General features: G+C 34.2%; 2 protein-coding genes across 5 annotated transcripts; one reads left to right on the top strand and one right to left on the bottom strand.

Annotated features, from left to right (window-relative positions):
* Window positions 1-2,285: 2,285 nt before the first annotated feature.
* Window positions 2,286-6,764, top strand: LOC122585036 (AP2-like ethylene-responsive transcription factor TOE3). 3 transcript variants are annotated; one of them, XM_043757137.1, is made up of 10 exons: window positions 2,286-3,391; window positions 3,592-3,617; window positions 3,699-3,729; window positions 3,818-3,905; window positions 3,998-4,143; window positions 4,320-4,364; window positions 4,474-4,577; window positions 4,694-4,824; window positions 4,951-5,052; window positions 6,228-6,764. In XM_043757137.1, the coding sequence occupies exons 1-10, from the start codon at window positions 2,898-2,900 to the stop codon at window positions 6,411-6,413; spliced, it is 1,353 nt and encodes a 450-aa protein (XP_043613072.1). In that variant the 5' UTR covers window positions 2,286-2,897; the 3' UTR covers window positions 6,414-6,764. The 3 variants fall into 3 exon arrangements, with proteins under 3 accessions (XP_043613072.1, XP_043613070.1, XP_043613071.1); XM_043757135.1 differs by having other exon boundaries at window positions 2,289-3,391; window positions 6,153-6,764; XM_043757136.1 differs by lacking the exon at window positions 4,320-4,364 and having other exon boundaries at window positions 2,289-3,391; window positions 6,153-6,764.
* A 253-nt stretch (window positions 6,765-7,017) lies between these two features.
* LOC122585034 lies at window positions 7,018-12,906 on the bottom strand. 2 transcript variants are annotated; one of them, XM_043757133.1, is made up of 12 exons: window positions 12,781-12,906; window positions 12,387-12,486; window positions 11,642-11,769; window positions 11,415-11,565; window positions 11,181-11,290; window positions 11,017-11,100; window positions 10,869-10,917; window positions 10,684-10,775; window positions 10,346-10,484; window positions 9,391-10,228; window positions 8,831-8,941; window positions 7,018-7,705 (listed from the first exon to the last, which is right to left on the bottom strand). In XM_043757133.1, the coding sequence occupies exons 2-12, from the start codon at window positions 12,477-12,479 to the stop codon at window positions 7,149-7,151; spliced, it is 2,352 nt and encodes a 783-aa protein (XP_043613068.1). In that variant the 5' UTR covers window positions 12,480-12,486; window positions 12,781-12,906; the 3' UTR covers window positions 7,018-7,148. The 2 variants fall into 2 exon arrangements, with proteins under 2 accessions (XP_043613068.1, XP_043613069.1); XM_043757134.1 differs by having other exon boundaries at window positions 8,831-8,938.
* Window positions 12,907-13,680: the final 774 nt, after the last annotated feature.

Here is a 13,680-nt window from a genome sequence, read left to right as displayed (position 1 = left end):
CAGCATGGTTTTATCTTCAGGTCGAAAAATGTGAAAACCTTTATAATTACTTGCAAATTGAACTATATTATTTTATTATTACCTTTTTTAGAACTATAATCAATATATACAAGTTTTACTTCAACTTTATATATATTGATGATTTTTAACCAAAACTTTTTAGGATGAGGATCATTTAAAGTTATAAGTTATTTATAACTTTATTGGTAAAGTTAGTGATCCTAACCCTTAAATTAAAATCAAGGGTCAAGACTCAAAAATGATCTTTTAATCTTAACCTTTGATTTCAATCCAAAAGTTAAGATGCTTCTAACTTTACTAATAAAGTTGAAAGCAACTTGAGAGGATCTTCATCCAATTTTTTATCTATTGCATCATGATGACATCATCTAGGCATCCAAACAAGTCAAATTAGAGAAATGATGGTCGGTGGTTTAGTTAAGTCTACTTTTTTTAAATTTCGCTTATATTTTAATACTATCTATAACCCATTATAAAGCATATCGACTTCTCCTATTTTCAAAAATTTAACATTTTTTATACCCAAAATACCCTTATATCTTAATCCTAATCTCCCTATATACCTAATCTATACTTTTATACTATTCAATAAATAAAATAACTCCCTCTGTAAAAGTTATGGAGGAATTATCTAAAACACTATTAATGATTAAAATACAATATCAGTCATATATCCAAAATATCTCATTAACCTTTTACATCAATTACTTTTACATCAATTACCTGCACCACTCGACGACGCCTCTACCACCAACAGTTGCCCCCATCACCACACTGTCGCCGCCACAACCACCGGTGCATGCGTGGGTACCATGCTAGTTCTTTTTAATTGTCTTTCTAAAAATGCAAAAATAAATAGGCACAAAGATAAGCTTTATAATTGACTATGTTCCGAACACCGTTGGCTCTTTACAGAATACGAGAGAAAGGTACCCGCGCGTTACAGGGGTAATGGAGGTGACGACGGGGTGGTGGTGTAATGGCGGTGGCGTACGGGCTCCGCCTTCGGATTTAAAAATTCATCGAAAGTATATCGAATGACCTCTCTAATGAAAGAAAATGAATTTTAATAACACCCATATAATTTTTATAATTTATCGATGTACGGTTTTTTAGATAAAAGATTTTGAATGAATTAGAGGAATAAAATGATTTATGAAAGAGAGAAAAAAAAATGAGTGGTTGAGAATTGAGCAGAGAGAGTATTATAGTTATTTTATGTAAATATATAATAGATAGGAGGACACTTTAGAGAATTATATGTTGAAACTTAAAAGTTTAGACTGAGACTATTTACTTTATAATATATAGTATAGAAATATAGAAGTATAGATATAGATAATTGGACATATTTCAATCAATCGGTCCAACATAAAAAACTCAAAACCGCTCTGTTAAAGTATTGTCTTCTCATCTAATACTTTACTATTTTATAGAGCATTTTGACTATTTTTTCTTAAAGAAAAGATGATTTGAAGTTTGAACTATCTAAAATAATCATATTTTTTATTCACTAATTTAAATATCAGTACCTAATATAACTATAATAACATTAAATCTCAACAACTCATTTTTTTTATATCTCCTCAAATCTCAACCACTCATTTTTTTCTCTCTCATCTATAAATCATTTTATTCCTCTAATTCATTCAAAATCTTTTATCTCAAAAACCGTATATCGATAAATTATAAAAATTGTATGGGTGTTCTTAAAATTTAATGCTCTTTCATTAGAGATGTCATTCGATATACTTTCGACGAATTTTTAAATCCGGAGGCGGAGCCCGCACGGCTAAGGATTTGGCTATCATACTTTATGGCCTGAACTATCACCCCACCATCTCACTATTGCAATACACGAACATTATCTTTCGTAAACAATAATGTACTCGCAAGAATAAACAAGCTGAGCCAGATAGGTGTTTTCCAAGGCCAAAGAAGGCATAGTTTTAGCAATACGCAAAGTTAGGTGCATCCAAAATGAATATTTTAAGTATGCAAGTTGCAAACGTACCTAAAAACGTACATACGAATGAAAAGAAAAAAAAAACAGCCATAATGCATAATTAAAATTTCGGACCACTAGAAAAGTTAAAAAGTCACAAACTCACTCCACAAGAATCCAAATTAAGGTTTTTCTTAATTTAATAGTAAAACCTCAAAACGACGTCGTTTTTCATTCCACATCTGTCGATCAATAAAGCCCAACCATCTCTATTTGACTTTCCAATTCTCTCTCTGAGTTTTCATATTTACACACACTAGAAAATGTGTTAATTTGTGTGTATAAAAATTAAAAAATCCTTTTCTTCCCCCAAATATCTGGTTCTGTGTCTTATAAATCTCTTTTACATTACATATTCTTTCTCACACAGTTTCACCTTCCACTACGTGTGTTATTCCTTATTTGTTTCCATCCAAAAACAATGCAGAAAAGAAAACTGATCACTTAATCCACCTATACATATAGTTCAGGTTTGAAATCTATATCTATATACAAACTATTCAACTCTGTTTTTGACTGAGCTATAGAAACAGATATAATCACAGTTTTTCAATCTATCTATACGTATATATATTTGTTTTACATCATGGACACATATAGTCATACTTACTATCTGTATTTTCTGATGATATTTGATTTGATCGAAAACTGATCATAATTGACAAATGCGGAAAACTGATCGGTTCTGTCATATATAGTGTTATATAATCAACCTATAGATACAGTTCAGTTATTCAATCTATATACGTATATTGTTGTTTGATTCGATTTGTATAATTTACCTATCACGTTAGGAATATATACGTATATATCGATATATGTATATATATATACACGTGTATAGATATAGATATAAATATATAGATTAAGTATGTTAGATCTTAATATTGATGATTCCGGTGATCGGAATGTTTTTGAGAAGAGCGCTCTAGAAGATCGTCAATCGGAGATTCATTCCGGTACGTCAGTTTCATCGGACGTGTTAAACGCCGATGACGTGGATTCAGTATCGTATACCACTGCAAGTTGTAATTTCGGAATAATGGATAAAAAATCGGTGAAAGTGAAGGAGATTATAAACGGAGAATCTGGTGGTTTGATCACAAGGCAGTTTTTTCCTGTTGAGATTGATGTGGATTTAGAGGATGAGGAGGAGTTAATAGGTTCGAGGCCGATAGTATCGGATTCGAGTGTTTTTGGATCACACTGGTTGAATCTCAGGGTTCCTGAGCCTGTACAAGTGCAACAGAACTTGCCGGCTGTGGTGCAGCAGAAGAAGAGTAGGAGAGGACCGCGGTCTAGAAGCTCGCAGTATCGTGGTGTTACGTTTTATCGTAGGACTGGAAGATGGGAATCACATATTTGGTATGGTTCTGTGTTCTTTCTAAATTTGGAAAGTTTTTTGTTGTCTATGTGGGCTATATAATTGAATGCTGTGTATGGAAAATTGGAAATGGAAATTACAATAGTACATCTAAATTTGGAAATGTTTTGATTGCTATGATTATTGTTGTACTTTTTGATAAGAGATTGAATTATTTGTTTTTTGGTATTTTGTGGTTCAGGGATTGTGGGAAGCAAGTGTATTTAGGTAAGCAGGCTGATTGAATTTTGTATACTGTTGAAATAATGCAGCCTATGGACATTTATTCATTACATTGTTTAATTACAGGTGGGTTTGACACTGCTCTTGCTGCAGCTAGGTTAGGATTTTCTTTGAGAAAAAAATTGTATGATGGTATAAATTTCATTTGTTAATGTGGTTAACTTAATTGAATGATTGTAATTTAGAGCTTATGATCGGGCTGCTATCAAGTTCCGGGGAATTGATGCTGATATAAATTTTCATATTAACGAATATGAGGAAGATATGGCACAGGTTGTGCAAATTTTGTTTACATGTTTTTTGTCTGGTTGAACCGAAACTTTCTTGACTGATGTAAGTTGAATGTCGCCAAATTGATGCAACAGGCCAAAAATATGTCAAAAGAAGAATTCATCCATATACTGCGTCGGCAGAGCACAGGATTCTCTAGAGGAAGTTCAAAATACCGAGGAGTAACCCTTCATAAATGTGGCAGGTGGGAGGCTCGCATGGGTCAGCTTCTTGGGAAAAAGTAAGGAACCATTTCTGAAACTATAGTGTGATTTTGATGGTTGGCAGATAAAGTATATTATGTAGTTGTAGCATAATTTCTCTATTAGATTATCAAGAGAATATTGCAGAGTATGTATTTCATAGTAAATGTAATTAGGAGCCTTCGTTACCTACAATACAATGCTTGGTTTGCAGGTATGTTTACCTTGGATTATTCGACAACGAAGTAGAAGCTGCAAGGTTCTTGTAATTTTCATGATTACATAATCCTAGAAACTTCTTTTCTTTTAAATACTTTGGTTGAGCACTATATCTAACAACACTTGCAATTTCTGTTTTCTGAGTTTAGGGCATATGACAAAGCTGCCATTAAATGTAATGGCAAGGAAGCTGTCACCAACTTTGAACCAAGCATCTATGGAGCAGATATAAGTATGGAAGCCATAGATGAAGGTATTGGTTGCTTATAATGCTATTTCTTTCTTCTTTTATTTGTTTTGAGTTGAATATAAAAAACACTTTGTTGATGACTTCATCCCATGACTTAAAAAAACATCTATTGTTTGCAGCAAGTGGTCAGAATCTTGATCTCAACTTATGGGTTTCTCCCACTATAGACAGCCCAAAGGGAAATGACAATGTTGGGAACTTGGATATGTGTTCTAAAGGTTGTGAATCAACTTCTGATAAAAGACAGAAGGTATGCTATTTATTAATCCTTATACTTTTATAAGGTTTTAACATAGTTATGTTGGAATGGATGTTTGTGTAGAAAAAAATTGGAATGGTAGGTGATAAGTTTTCGTTCCCTTCTTGGAATTCACAGGTTCAGTCCCGTCCTCCGGTTTATATGGGTGGAGAAACAGAAGCATCCAAGCACTATCCCATTTGGCCCAACATGTATTCTGGTTTAACACCAAACTATGAGGTAACGTTTTTATGGAAATTTCTCAGATTATATTGAATATCGAGATCTCTGAGGCTTTGATATCTTAAGATTATCACTTTTTGAACTTGTACAAGTATAATCCATATAATATTAGCTCAAGCTGATTTCCGCAAAATCATCTTGTATCTCGCCTGCAAGGTTCACTGGCTGAATTTCATGGTATAGTATTACCTGGCATTTTTAAATTTTCAATAGTGTGAGAACTCCCTGTGCTTGAAAGGACATCAACAAACAAAAAAAAGAGCACCATTGGTCTGGATGATCTAAATTCAAAAACCAAATTGAAGCAGGACCCAATAGTGTCTATAGTTAGCTTGGTTCTCGGTTCTAGAGTTATAAATAATGGTCCTTGGTTTTGTCGGGAAACAGAGCTAAACTGCTTTTTAGTAGGAAAAAAACTAAATTGAAGCAGGAGCCAATAGTGTCCATAGTTAGCTTTGTTCTCGGTTCTAGAGTTATAAATAAGGGATTAGTTTCCTGAAATGTAACTATCTTTGACCGAATGTCTATAGTAAGAAAAAACTAAAGTTATGTGTATTGTATGTAAGCAACTTGAAAAAATGTTTATTGTATGTAAGAAAACATACGTGGCAACCATATACAGGTGCCACTTGTCAGATTGTAATTGGTTGAAACGAAATTCTTACATACAATAAACATTATTTCAAAGTTGTTTACATACAATACACACAGCTTTAGTTATTTCCTACTATAGACATTCGTTCAAAGTTTATTACATTCGAGGGAATTAATCCCTATAAATAATGGTCCTTGGTTTTGTCTGGAAACAGAGTTAAACTGCTTTTTAATAGGAAAAAAAAGAACTTTTCAAACCTGTAACAATCTTTTCTATTACTCGTAGTACTTTGTAAACTATCGAACCTCCGAACCTCCGTATCCAGTTTAAGGCCTTGTTTGGAACCCAAGTTATTCAACCGGGACCTATGGATTATGTTTAGATCAGTCAGGTTCTTTGTTTTGTATTTATTAGTTTAAGGCCCACTCTCCGCTTATGCCAGTTAATACCCATACATAATTGTGATTTGTAAACCAACCTTCCAAATGCTGTCTTATGTCAGGAAATAGCATTAGTAAAGGGGTCTAAGAGCGTTCTTCCTTCACCGGAACTCACAAACACATCATGGCAAATGCAGATGCAGGTGCAACTGCAAACACAAATGTTGAGAGGTCATGGTGTGGCTCTTCCCATTCCAGTTTCTTTTAATGCAGCATCATCAGGATTCTCTTCTTCTCGTGTCCACTCAAACAAGACATATCATGACACTTCCACGAGGATGCCTACGGGTACTCACCCATACTATACTAACCAGATTGGTTAAGTGATTTCCGGTTCAGTACCAAAACTAGAACCTTGCTTCCAGTGCCAAAGCTCACTGAGGGATCCAGCATCACATATTATTTCTATTTCTGCGTTGTGTGTATAAATGATACCAAGCAGTGTGAAGCATTACGGTGAAAACACACACTGTGAAGCATGACTTGATATTATTCTTTGTAGCTGCTGCTTATTATATGTTTGGATGGATATTATTCTTTGTAGCTGCTTCTTACTGTTTGGTGTTAGCATTCTGTTGAGGGATTATCATATGCAATAGCCAAATAGTTAAGGTATGAAGTTGTATACTACATGAAAGACTCCGTGAATACAAAAAAATAAGTTGCTATCTGCAGAAAATGTTGCAATTTACAAGATCTTTTTCGTGATGTTGAGACAAAAAAAAAAAAGCTTATGCAATATGCAAATTGAGATCCCAACTTGGAATTTGTAAGTTAATCCCAACTTAAGAAATAGGATGGACCATACTAATGAATGTATACGTAAATTAAAGCTGATCTAAAAAAAACAAGTAGAATTTCATCTTTTAAGCTTTTTGTAATATTAACTTCCTTGTAAGAAAAAAGACCTAACTACGATGACAGATCTCAAAGCAAAATTAGTTGCAAATTTCACGACTTAATTGAGAACCAAACATCCACAATCAAACTATATCTCCACCAACACTTTTTCGCTCATTTCATTTAATAAAACTAGAGAAGTTGAGTAGGTGCATTCTTTACATTCCAAATACCCGGGTGTATACATCGCCCGAAGTGGGCATTTGGAACATATAGTCACCATAACCTGGCAAGAAACTTTCAAAGCCAAATCTTTCTACTGCACTTCTATTATTACGATGTTGAGACTCCTGCAAGGGGTTAGGCTGCTGATACCCGTTTGCATACATTGGCTGTTGGGTAAATAAAGATGGGTTGTAGCTCTGCTGTAGATCCATTAACCCAGAAGTAAGACCACCATACAACTGATCCTGAGATGAAAGAAATTGAGGTGTTTGCTGTTGCTGCATTGTGGCTTGAAAAATCTGAGGATCCTGAGGATGTGGAATGGGGGCAGCAGGAACAGGTTGTTGTTGCATGAAAAGTGAGTGTTTTAAGTCCTCAAACGAGCTGGAACATCGAGATGAAAAGGATGATGTCCATGAGTTGGTGTGCAGCCCGTTTGTTGATGATTTGCCTCCAACCACAGGATCGATAAGATCATCACTGCCATTGCTTAGGTTGCCCAACGATGGTGAACGATAATGATTATTTGGTGCAACCCTGACATAATTTCCTGAAGAGATATGGAAAACCAAGCAGTGTATTAATTAGGGTCCACATACTCATTCCAAAAAGTCGCCTAAGTGGAAACAAATTTGGTGACCTATATACGAAAATCTCCCACACTAGGCAGTTTTTCATATAGATAAGATTTATACCTTTTATCAAGTCAGTATCTCATTTAACAAAATAAGGTTCCGTGTTCAATTAGCTCTTTCAGCTAAATATACTTTTAGCAATGTACTTAGCACAAATTATGTACGTTACCCATTCACTGTCTGCAACACTAACAATAGTAGATAATTCATTTATTCTCGTACTGTAAATAACTACATATGTCAACATGTATAAAATACTATATCTGTGTAAACTATGAGCAAAACTCTATCCATTTAGACAACAGTCTGCTTCTAGTCAGTCTTTGATTATCAGGGCTGAACTGTGGTGACTTTGCAGATTTTAGTTTTTGAATTCACCCTTACATCAGTGAATATAATAGGAGCCACCTAGTTTATACCAAAATTAACGAAATAAAAAGTAGATAATAGTTTGATTGCTGTAAAGAGGCAACTGCTTCTCAAAACCATCCTACTTGCCACTAGCCAACTCTCCAAAAGGCACTTGATAGAAAAATCCCTGTTCATTTACTCAAATAAGGCATAATATTCTCCTCATCCAGATCTTAACTTATAGACCAATCTTAATAATGAGAACTAGCAGTGTATACATCTTTGAGGCCCATAAGATGATCCAACATATTTGCCCAATAATCACACAATTCCACTAAATTATTTGTCTACTAAAGCACTGCACACGGTTTGAAGTGTTGGAGAGATTGGAACCCCTTACTCGTCCCCTAGTTTAAAATAAGGTTGAATTATAGTCGATCAAGTATAGCATATATATATATACATATATAATGAGAACAAAATCAAATCATGTAGACAAGTGACTAATCACTTCATTCAGATGATGACATTTGCAAGCATGTAACTTTAGCTTAAACTTAACTATATGTGAAATGTTAAATGAGAAATCTCCATTTTAATGAGCTATGATATCTTGGTAGCAAAGGCCAGAGGGGCATATATACATAAAATAAATAAATGGAAAAAAAGAGTACAAAGAGATTGCGAACCAGAGCTTGCAGGAATAGCCTGTTCAGTTCGCATGCTGGTGGAAAAACCAGGTGGAGGCTTGCAGGGCATAGAGAATCCTGGTGGTCCCACATTCGAACCCCTAGATGCTACTGTTTCAAACAATATAATTCAATAAAAAAATTTATCAAAACAAACAGGCCATTGACCTAGATATGACTGAAGTGTGCATTAGGTGCCGCTTCCCCAAGTGGCTAAGGGTTCAAGTCTTACTTCGGACAAGGGTTCAGGTAGGGTGTGTGTAAGTTTTTTGTTCAAAGATACAGTATATGATAAGATATTTGGAATCTATAGGATTGAGATCCTCTAAAGTTATTATTAACTTTATAGGTAAAGTTGATGATTTTGATCTTTGGATTAAAATCAAGGGTCAAGATTCAAATATCAACTTTAAATCTTAACTTTTGATTTTAATCTAAAAGTCAAGATTCTCTCAACTTCACCTATGAAGTTAATAATAACTTTAGAGGATCTCAATCCGAATCTATATCTGAATAATATTGAACACACAGACACACGAGCGAGTGTGAGATATCCGTACCCTGTTGCTGGGATTTGAAAAAATCATCTTTGTTCTCGCAAGAATCCTGAAGAGAGAGATTCAGTCCTTGACCGATGCTGCCAGGCAAGTCATTTTGTTGATTAGAAAATCCAAGTTCCTTTCCAAATGAGAATCTGGATTGATCGTTATTCTGAAAATTCCAGGAAGAACCATGCCGCCTATCTCTTGTTTCGAACAACCCAGATACCGTTTGAGTGTAATCTGAATTATCATCATCTAAATCCATTGACAAAATATTGGATATTATACTACTTTCAACAGCAGCAAAATTTTCATCATTATCCACTGGTGTATCATCATCTAGCCGTCTCAAGTGCTCCACAATTTCTTCATTAGAAAATGAATTAGCCCCTCTATATATCCTATCTGATTTAGCTGAACTTTGGAATTTCTTCTCGTTATAAGCCTCATTTGACAGGGAATTCATACATGGAGCTGGTATGGTATCTTCTTCCACATAATTGCTCACTTGATTATTATTTTCAGTATGCCACCAAGAATGATCAATAGAGCTCTTAGCTGTATCAGCGGCAGGAGAAGGAATGGAAGAACCCGAATGACTTGATCCAACAAAAACCTTCAAATTTTGATCATCAGAGGTAGGTGAAGTAACAAGTTGGTCGGGAGTTGATGATTTCAACAGCAATGAATCTGAGCTTTTGGTCTCAAGATTTGATATCTGTTCTTCCTCAATCAAATTCACATCTTTAACAGTTGAATTAGAAGGCCGCCCAACAATATCCACAAAAGTTGTCGTTTGTTTAGAAGATCTGACGGGCAAGTGTTCACTAGTAGCTTCTGTTGCATGTGCAACATCCTGAATTGAAATATAAAGAACTATCATCAGGCATGATATTATAAATGGATGGAGAAGCACATATATATTAGACGCAAGTCATGCATCTGTGTACAAGAGAGTAATGGTAACTCTTACTGGCGAGCCATTGTTACACACTGGATCTTGAGCCCGAGCAATATGTTTATTTAATTGATCAACTATAGGTGGTGGTAACATACTTCCTGAGCGTTTATGAGGATAGTGAGTGGAACCAACTATTTCCTGAACTCTATTCCTGATATACAAGATTTTGAGCAAGAGAATAATCATCAGAATTGGGACATAAAAAGTTCATTAGGATTGATCAAAAAAATTTACTAGCAAATCTTTAAAAGAATCTAATAATATAAGCTAGAACCTGCACACAAATCTAAAATACACAAAGAAAGCACCGATATGAACTATAAAAGAAAAAAAAAAAGTCCACAAAATACCTAGTATGAACTGCAGCTACTTCATCTCTACCAAAACTATCTTCTTCAGCACCAAGAGTATGCAAATATAAACATGAAGGATTGTTGCAAGGCTGACCATCAAAAGAAAATCTCACATTAAAATGAAGACCTCCAAAAAGAAACAATCTACATAGTAATCGATTCACTCATAATCTTTTATGTACCGTATTCCTCAACCATGCATGACAATACTTTGCGGTACCAAATGATGCTCTACAAAAAACCAGATTCGAATGGAAACAGAACTTGTCAAATCTGATTGCAGTTGCACATAAATACAAGATAGAGATGAATAGAGGGTGATGCGATTACCTTAAAAGTCTACCATCCCAAACATAACCATGCACAGATTGAATACATCTCATAGCTTCCTCCTCCTTTGAGTAAGTAATATATCTGGGAACACAGTAAGAGAATAATCTACAAGGAAACTTATCACAAAAATAAATGTATGGAAAATTAAGAATGTAACTCACACACTGCAACTATCATTAATAAACTGCTGGAGAGCCCCTCCCGCAGTCCGAGAGAGGGAAATCTTAGTTACTTTACCATACTGGCCAAAATACTCTTTTCGCTGCAATAGCTGCATCAGAAAAGTAACTTAGGACAACAGTACATAGTAAAAAAAGAACGTTTAACATTATCATAAGTTAATACCATAACATAATGTAAACATATAGAATAAAATGTTAGAAGGAAGTGCACACATCTTCATCAGCAAGATCAATGGGCAGGCCAATAATATAAGCCATTTTTCGCTGCATAACACGAACATTGCTAAGGTCCTTCCTCCCTTCATTCGGTTTTGCCTTTGCCTTTGTTACTTTTTGTTTTCGACTTGAACCATTGCCAACCACCCTATGTGCAAAAAACACATGTTATAAATCCACATATTAGATGTAAAATCAAAAGAAATAACAAAACGTGTTGTAACCTCTGAAAATTTGTTTCCAGTCCCACAATCCTATCCTTATCATAAGGAGTCCGACAGGCAGGGCAGCGTCCCTCTGTTGCATCCTTCTCTGCCATATCCATTATGTGATGCCAACACCAAACACACACCTGAATTGGTAGTAAAACATGGTAAAAATGGCCACATACTAAAATTTTGATGCTCATGAACCACAAAACCACATAAATGTTATCATTCCAAATTCCATATGTTGCGGCATATAGTATCATGGAGATCAAAAAGAACCTAAAAAGCCTAGTTCCAATTAAATATGCATAATATATTTATAGAATGACGTTTATTGTGAGTAATGTATGCTAATAACCGATTTCTTACTATGTAATATACATTATATAAATCAGACATTCTGGTTCGTACATCAATACATTTATCGAGAAACTAAAAAACCTTTGACAGGACTTATTTCATATACAATTTAAAACAATTTCATAAAAGCAAGTACACAAGATTAAAATTCAAGCATCTGCAAACTCCAATACGACTTAGTCTGCAAAATTACAAACATCAAAAAAAAAACTTAACATACGACCGAGTACAAACACAAAAAGCGAAATTTCTATGTCCTTCCATCTAACATTCTAAAGTAACACTTTCATCAAACTAACATAACCTAAGCAAAATATGTATAAAGATAGAAACTGCAACAACATATCAAACGAACTTACGAAATACACAAACCATCACACACGACTAAAAAAAACGATACCTCATAACCACATTTGCAAGGATTCAACTGCTGATCAGTCCAATCCATCTCTTCAGCACACAAAGGACACTTTTTCTCCTCTTCAAAGCTCATGATTTCACTATAAAAACAAAAACATAAAAATCACCATAAATATATACATATACATATATACACACACACACACACTCACATTCCACAACGGAAGTACAAAAACCCTAGCTTCCACACACACACACTGAAATTGCAGAGGAAAACACACACATTACACACAATTAGCAAAATCTCGAAGTAAAAACCCTAGAATTCGTCAATACGACGTCGTATTACACAGTTAGATGCACAATAGCTGCAAATAGTTAGGGTTTTGAAATCGAAACAGTTATAATAAAAGTGAAGTGACGGTGATACTTACAGTGATTTGTATGTATATAACCGATCGAGAAACACAAAAAATTTAGCGGAATTTTTTGGAGTGAAAATTGAAGCCCTATAAAGCACACACACTTGCAAGTACGGCAAAAAACTTAAAAAGTAAAGAAGAAATGAAAGCCACAGGATAATAAATAAATTATATATATATGTTTTACTATTGATTTATGAAGATATCAGGATTTTGGGGGTTTTTTGTTTTTTTATTATATAAATGATATGGAATTGGGATTTTTAAAAAGTCTTTTCTATTTGGCTTTAATTTTGTAGTTTTAATTTGTATTGTGTTTTGTCTTTTTGTGAGGGTTTACTTTTGGAATGAATTGAAGAAAGAGATGTGATTTGGTGGAAGATGGACCACATAAGTCTTACTATGAAGTTCCATTTCCATGTATATAATTTCGATTTTTTACAGTGTCGTGTCTTTTTTGGGAACAGAGATCGGAATTGATGTAATTTTAGGGTTTTTGGTAGGTAAAGTATATATGAGTAGTGAGTTTTTGTGTCATGAGTTTGAGCAAAAATGGTTACTCGGTCAATTTTACAAGTTAAGTTGAAATATATATTACAATTTTTTTTTTTTTAAAGATATAAATTACATACTAATGTTAAAAGGGTTAGCATATGTCATTTTAATTGAGTTCATGTTATAAAGCTCTCTTGCTGAATAGATCATCCATTTAAACCTTTTGATAAGAAACATTTATCACCTATAATCCATAGATCTAAAGAGAAAAATTTAAGTGAAGACTGAATACCTATCATACCTTCAAATATTTTTTTGTGAAAAAGCATGTCTCTTTGCCACCATAACATTTGATGATGATTACCTATTAGGCTATTATATTAACTAGGTTTAATTAGAAGTATGATTAGTCACTTG

The sequence above is a fragment of the Erigeron canadensis genome, chromosome 1 (assembly GCF_010389155.1).
Source record: "Erigeron canadensis isolate Cc75 chromosome 1, C_canadensis_v1, whole genome shotgun sequence".
NCBI lineage: Eukaryota > Viridiplantae > Streptophyta > Magnoliopsida > Asterales > Asteraceae > Erigeron > Erigeron canadensis.
Note: the sequence above shows the minus strand (reverse complement) of the source record. Positions and strands in the feature narration are given on the sequence as shown.

Excerpts from the sequence above, each read along its gene's own strand:
- LOC122585034 (XM_043757133.1), bottom strand. The coding sequence starts at position 12,479 with ATGAGCTTTGAAGAGGAGAAAAAGTGTCCTTTGTGTGCTGAAGAGATG. Across the intron at positions 11,770-12,386 it reads CTTGCAAATGTGGTTATGAG|GTGTGTGTTTGGTGTTGGCA; the intron begins GTATCGTTTTTT and ends CTACCAATTCAG. Across the intron at positions 11,101-11,180 it reads ATTAATGATAGTTGCAGTGT|ATATATTACTTACTCAAAGG; the intron begins GTGAGTTACATT and ends CTGTGTTCCCAG.
- LOC122585036 (XM_043757135.1), top strand. The coding sequence starts at position 2,898 with ATGTTAGATCTTAATATTGATGATTCCGGTGATCGGAATGTTTTTGAG. Across the intron at positions 4,825-4,950 it reads CTTCTGATAAAAGACAGAAG|GTTCAGTCCCGTCCTCCGGT; the intron begins GTATGCTATTTA and ends TGGAATTCACAG. Across the intron at positions 5,053-6,152 it reads GTTTAACACCAAACTATGAG|GAAATAGCATTAGTAAAGGG; the intron begins GTAACGTTTTTA and ends GTCTTATGTCAG.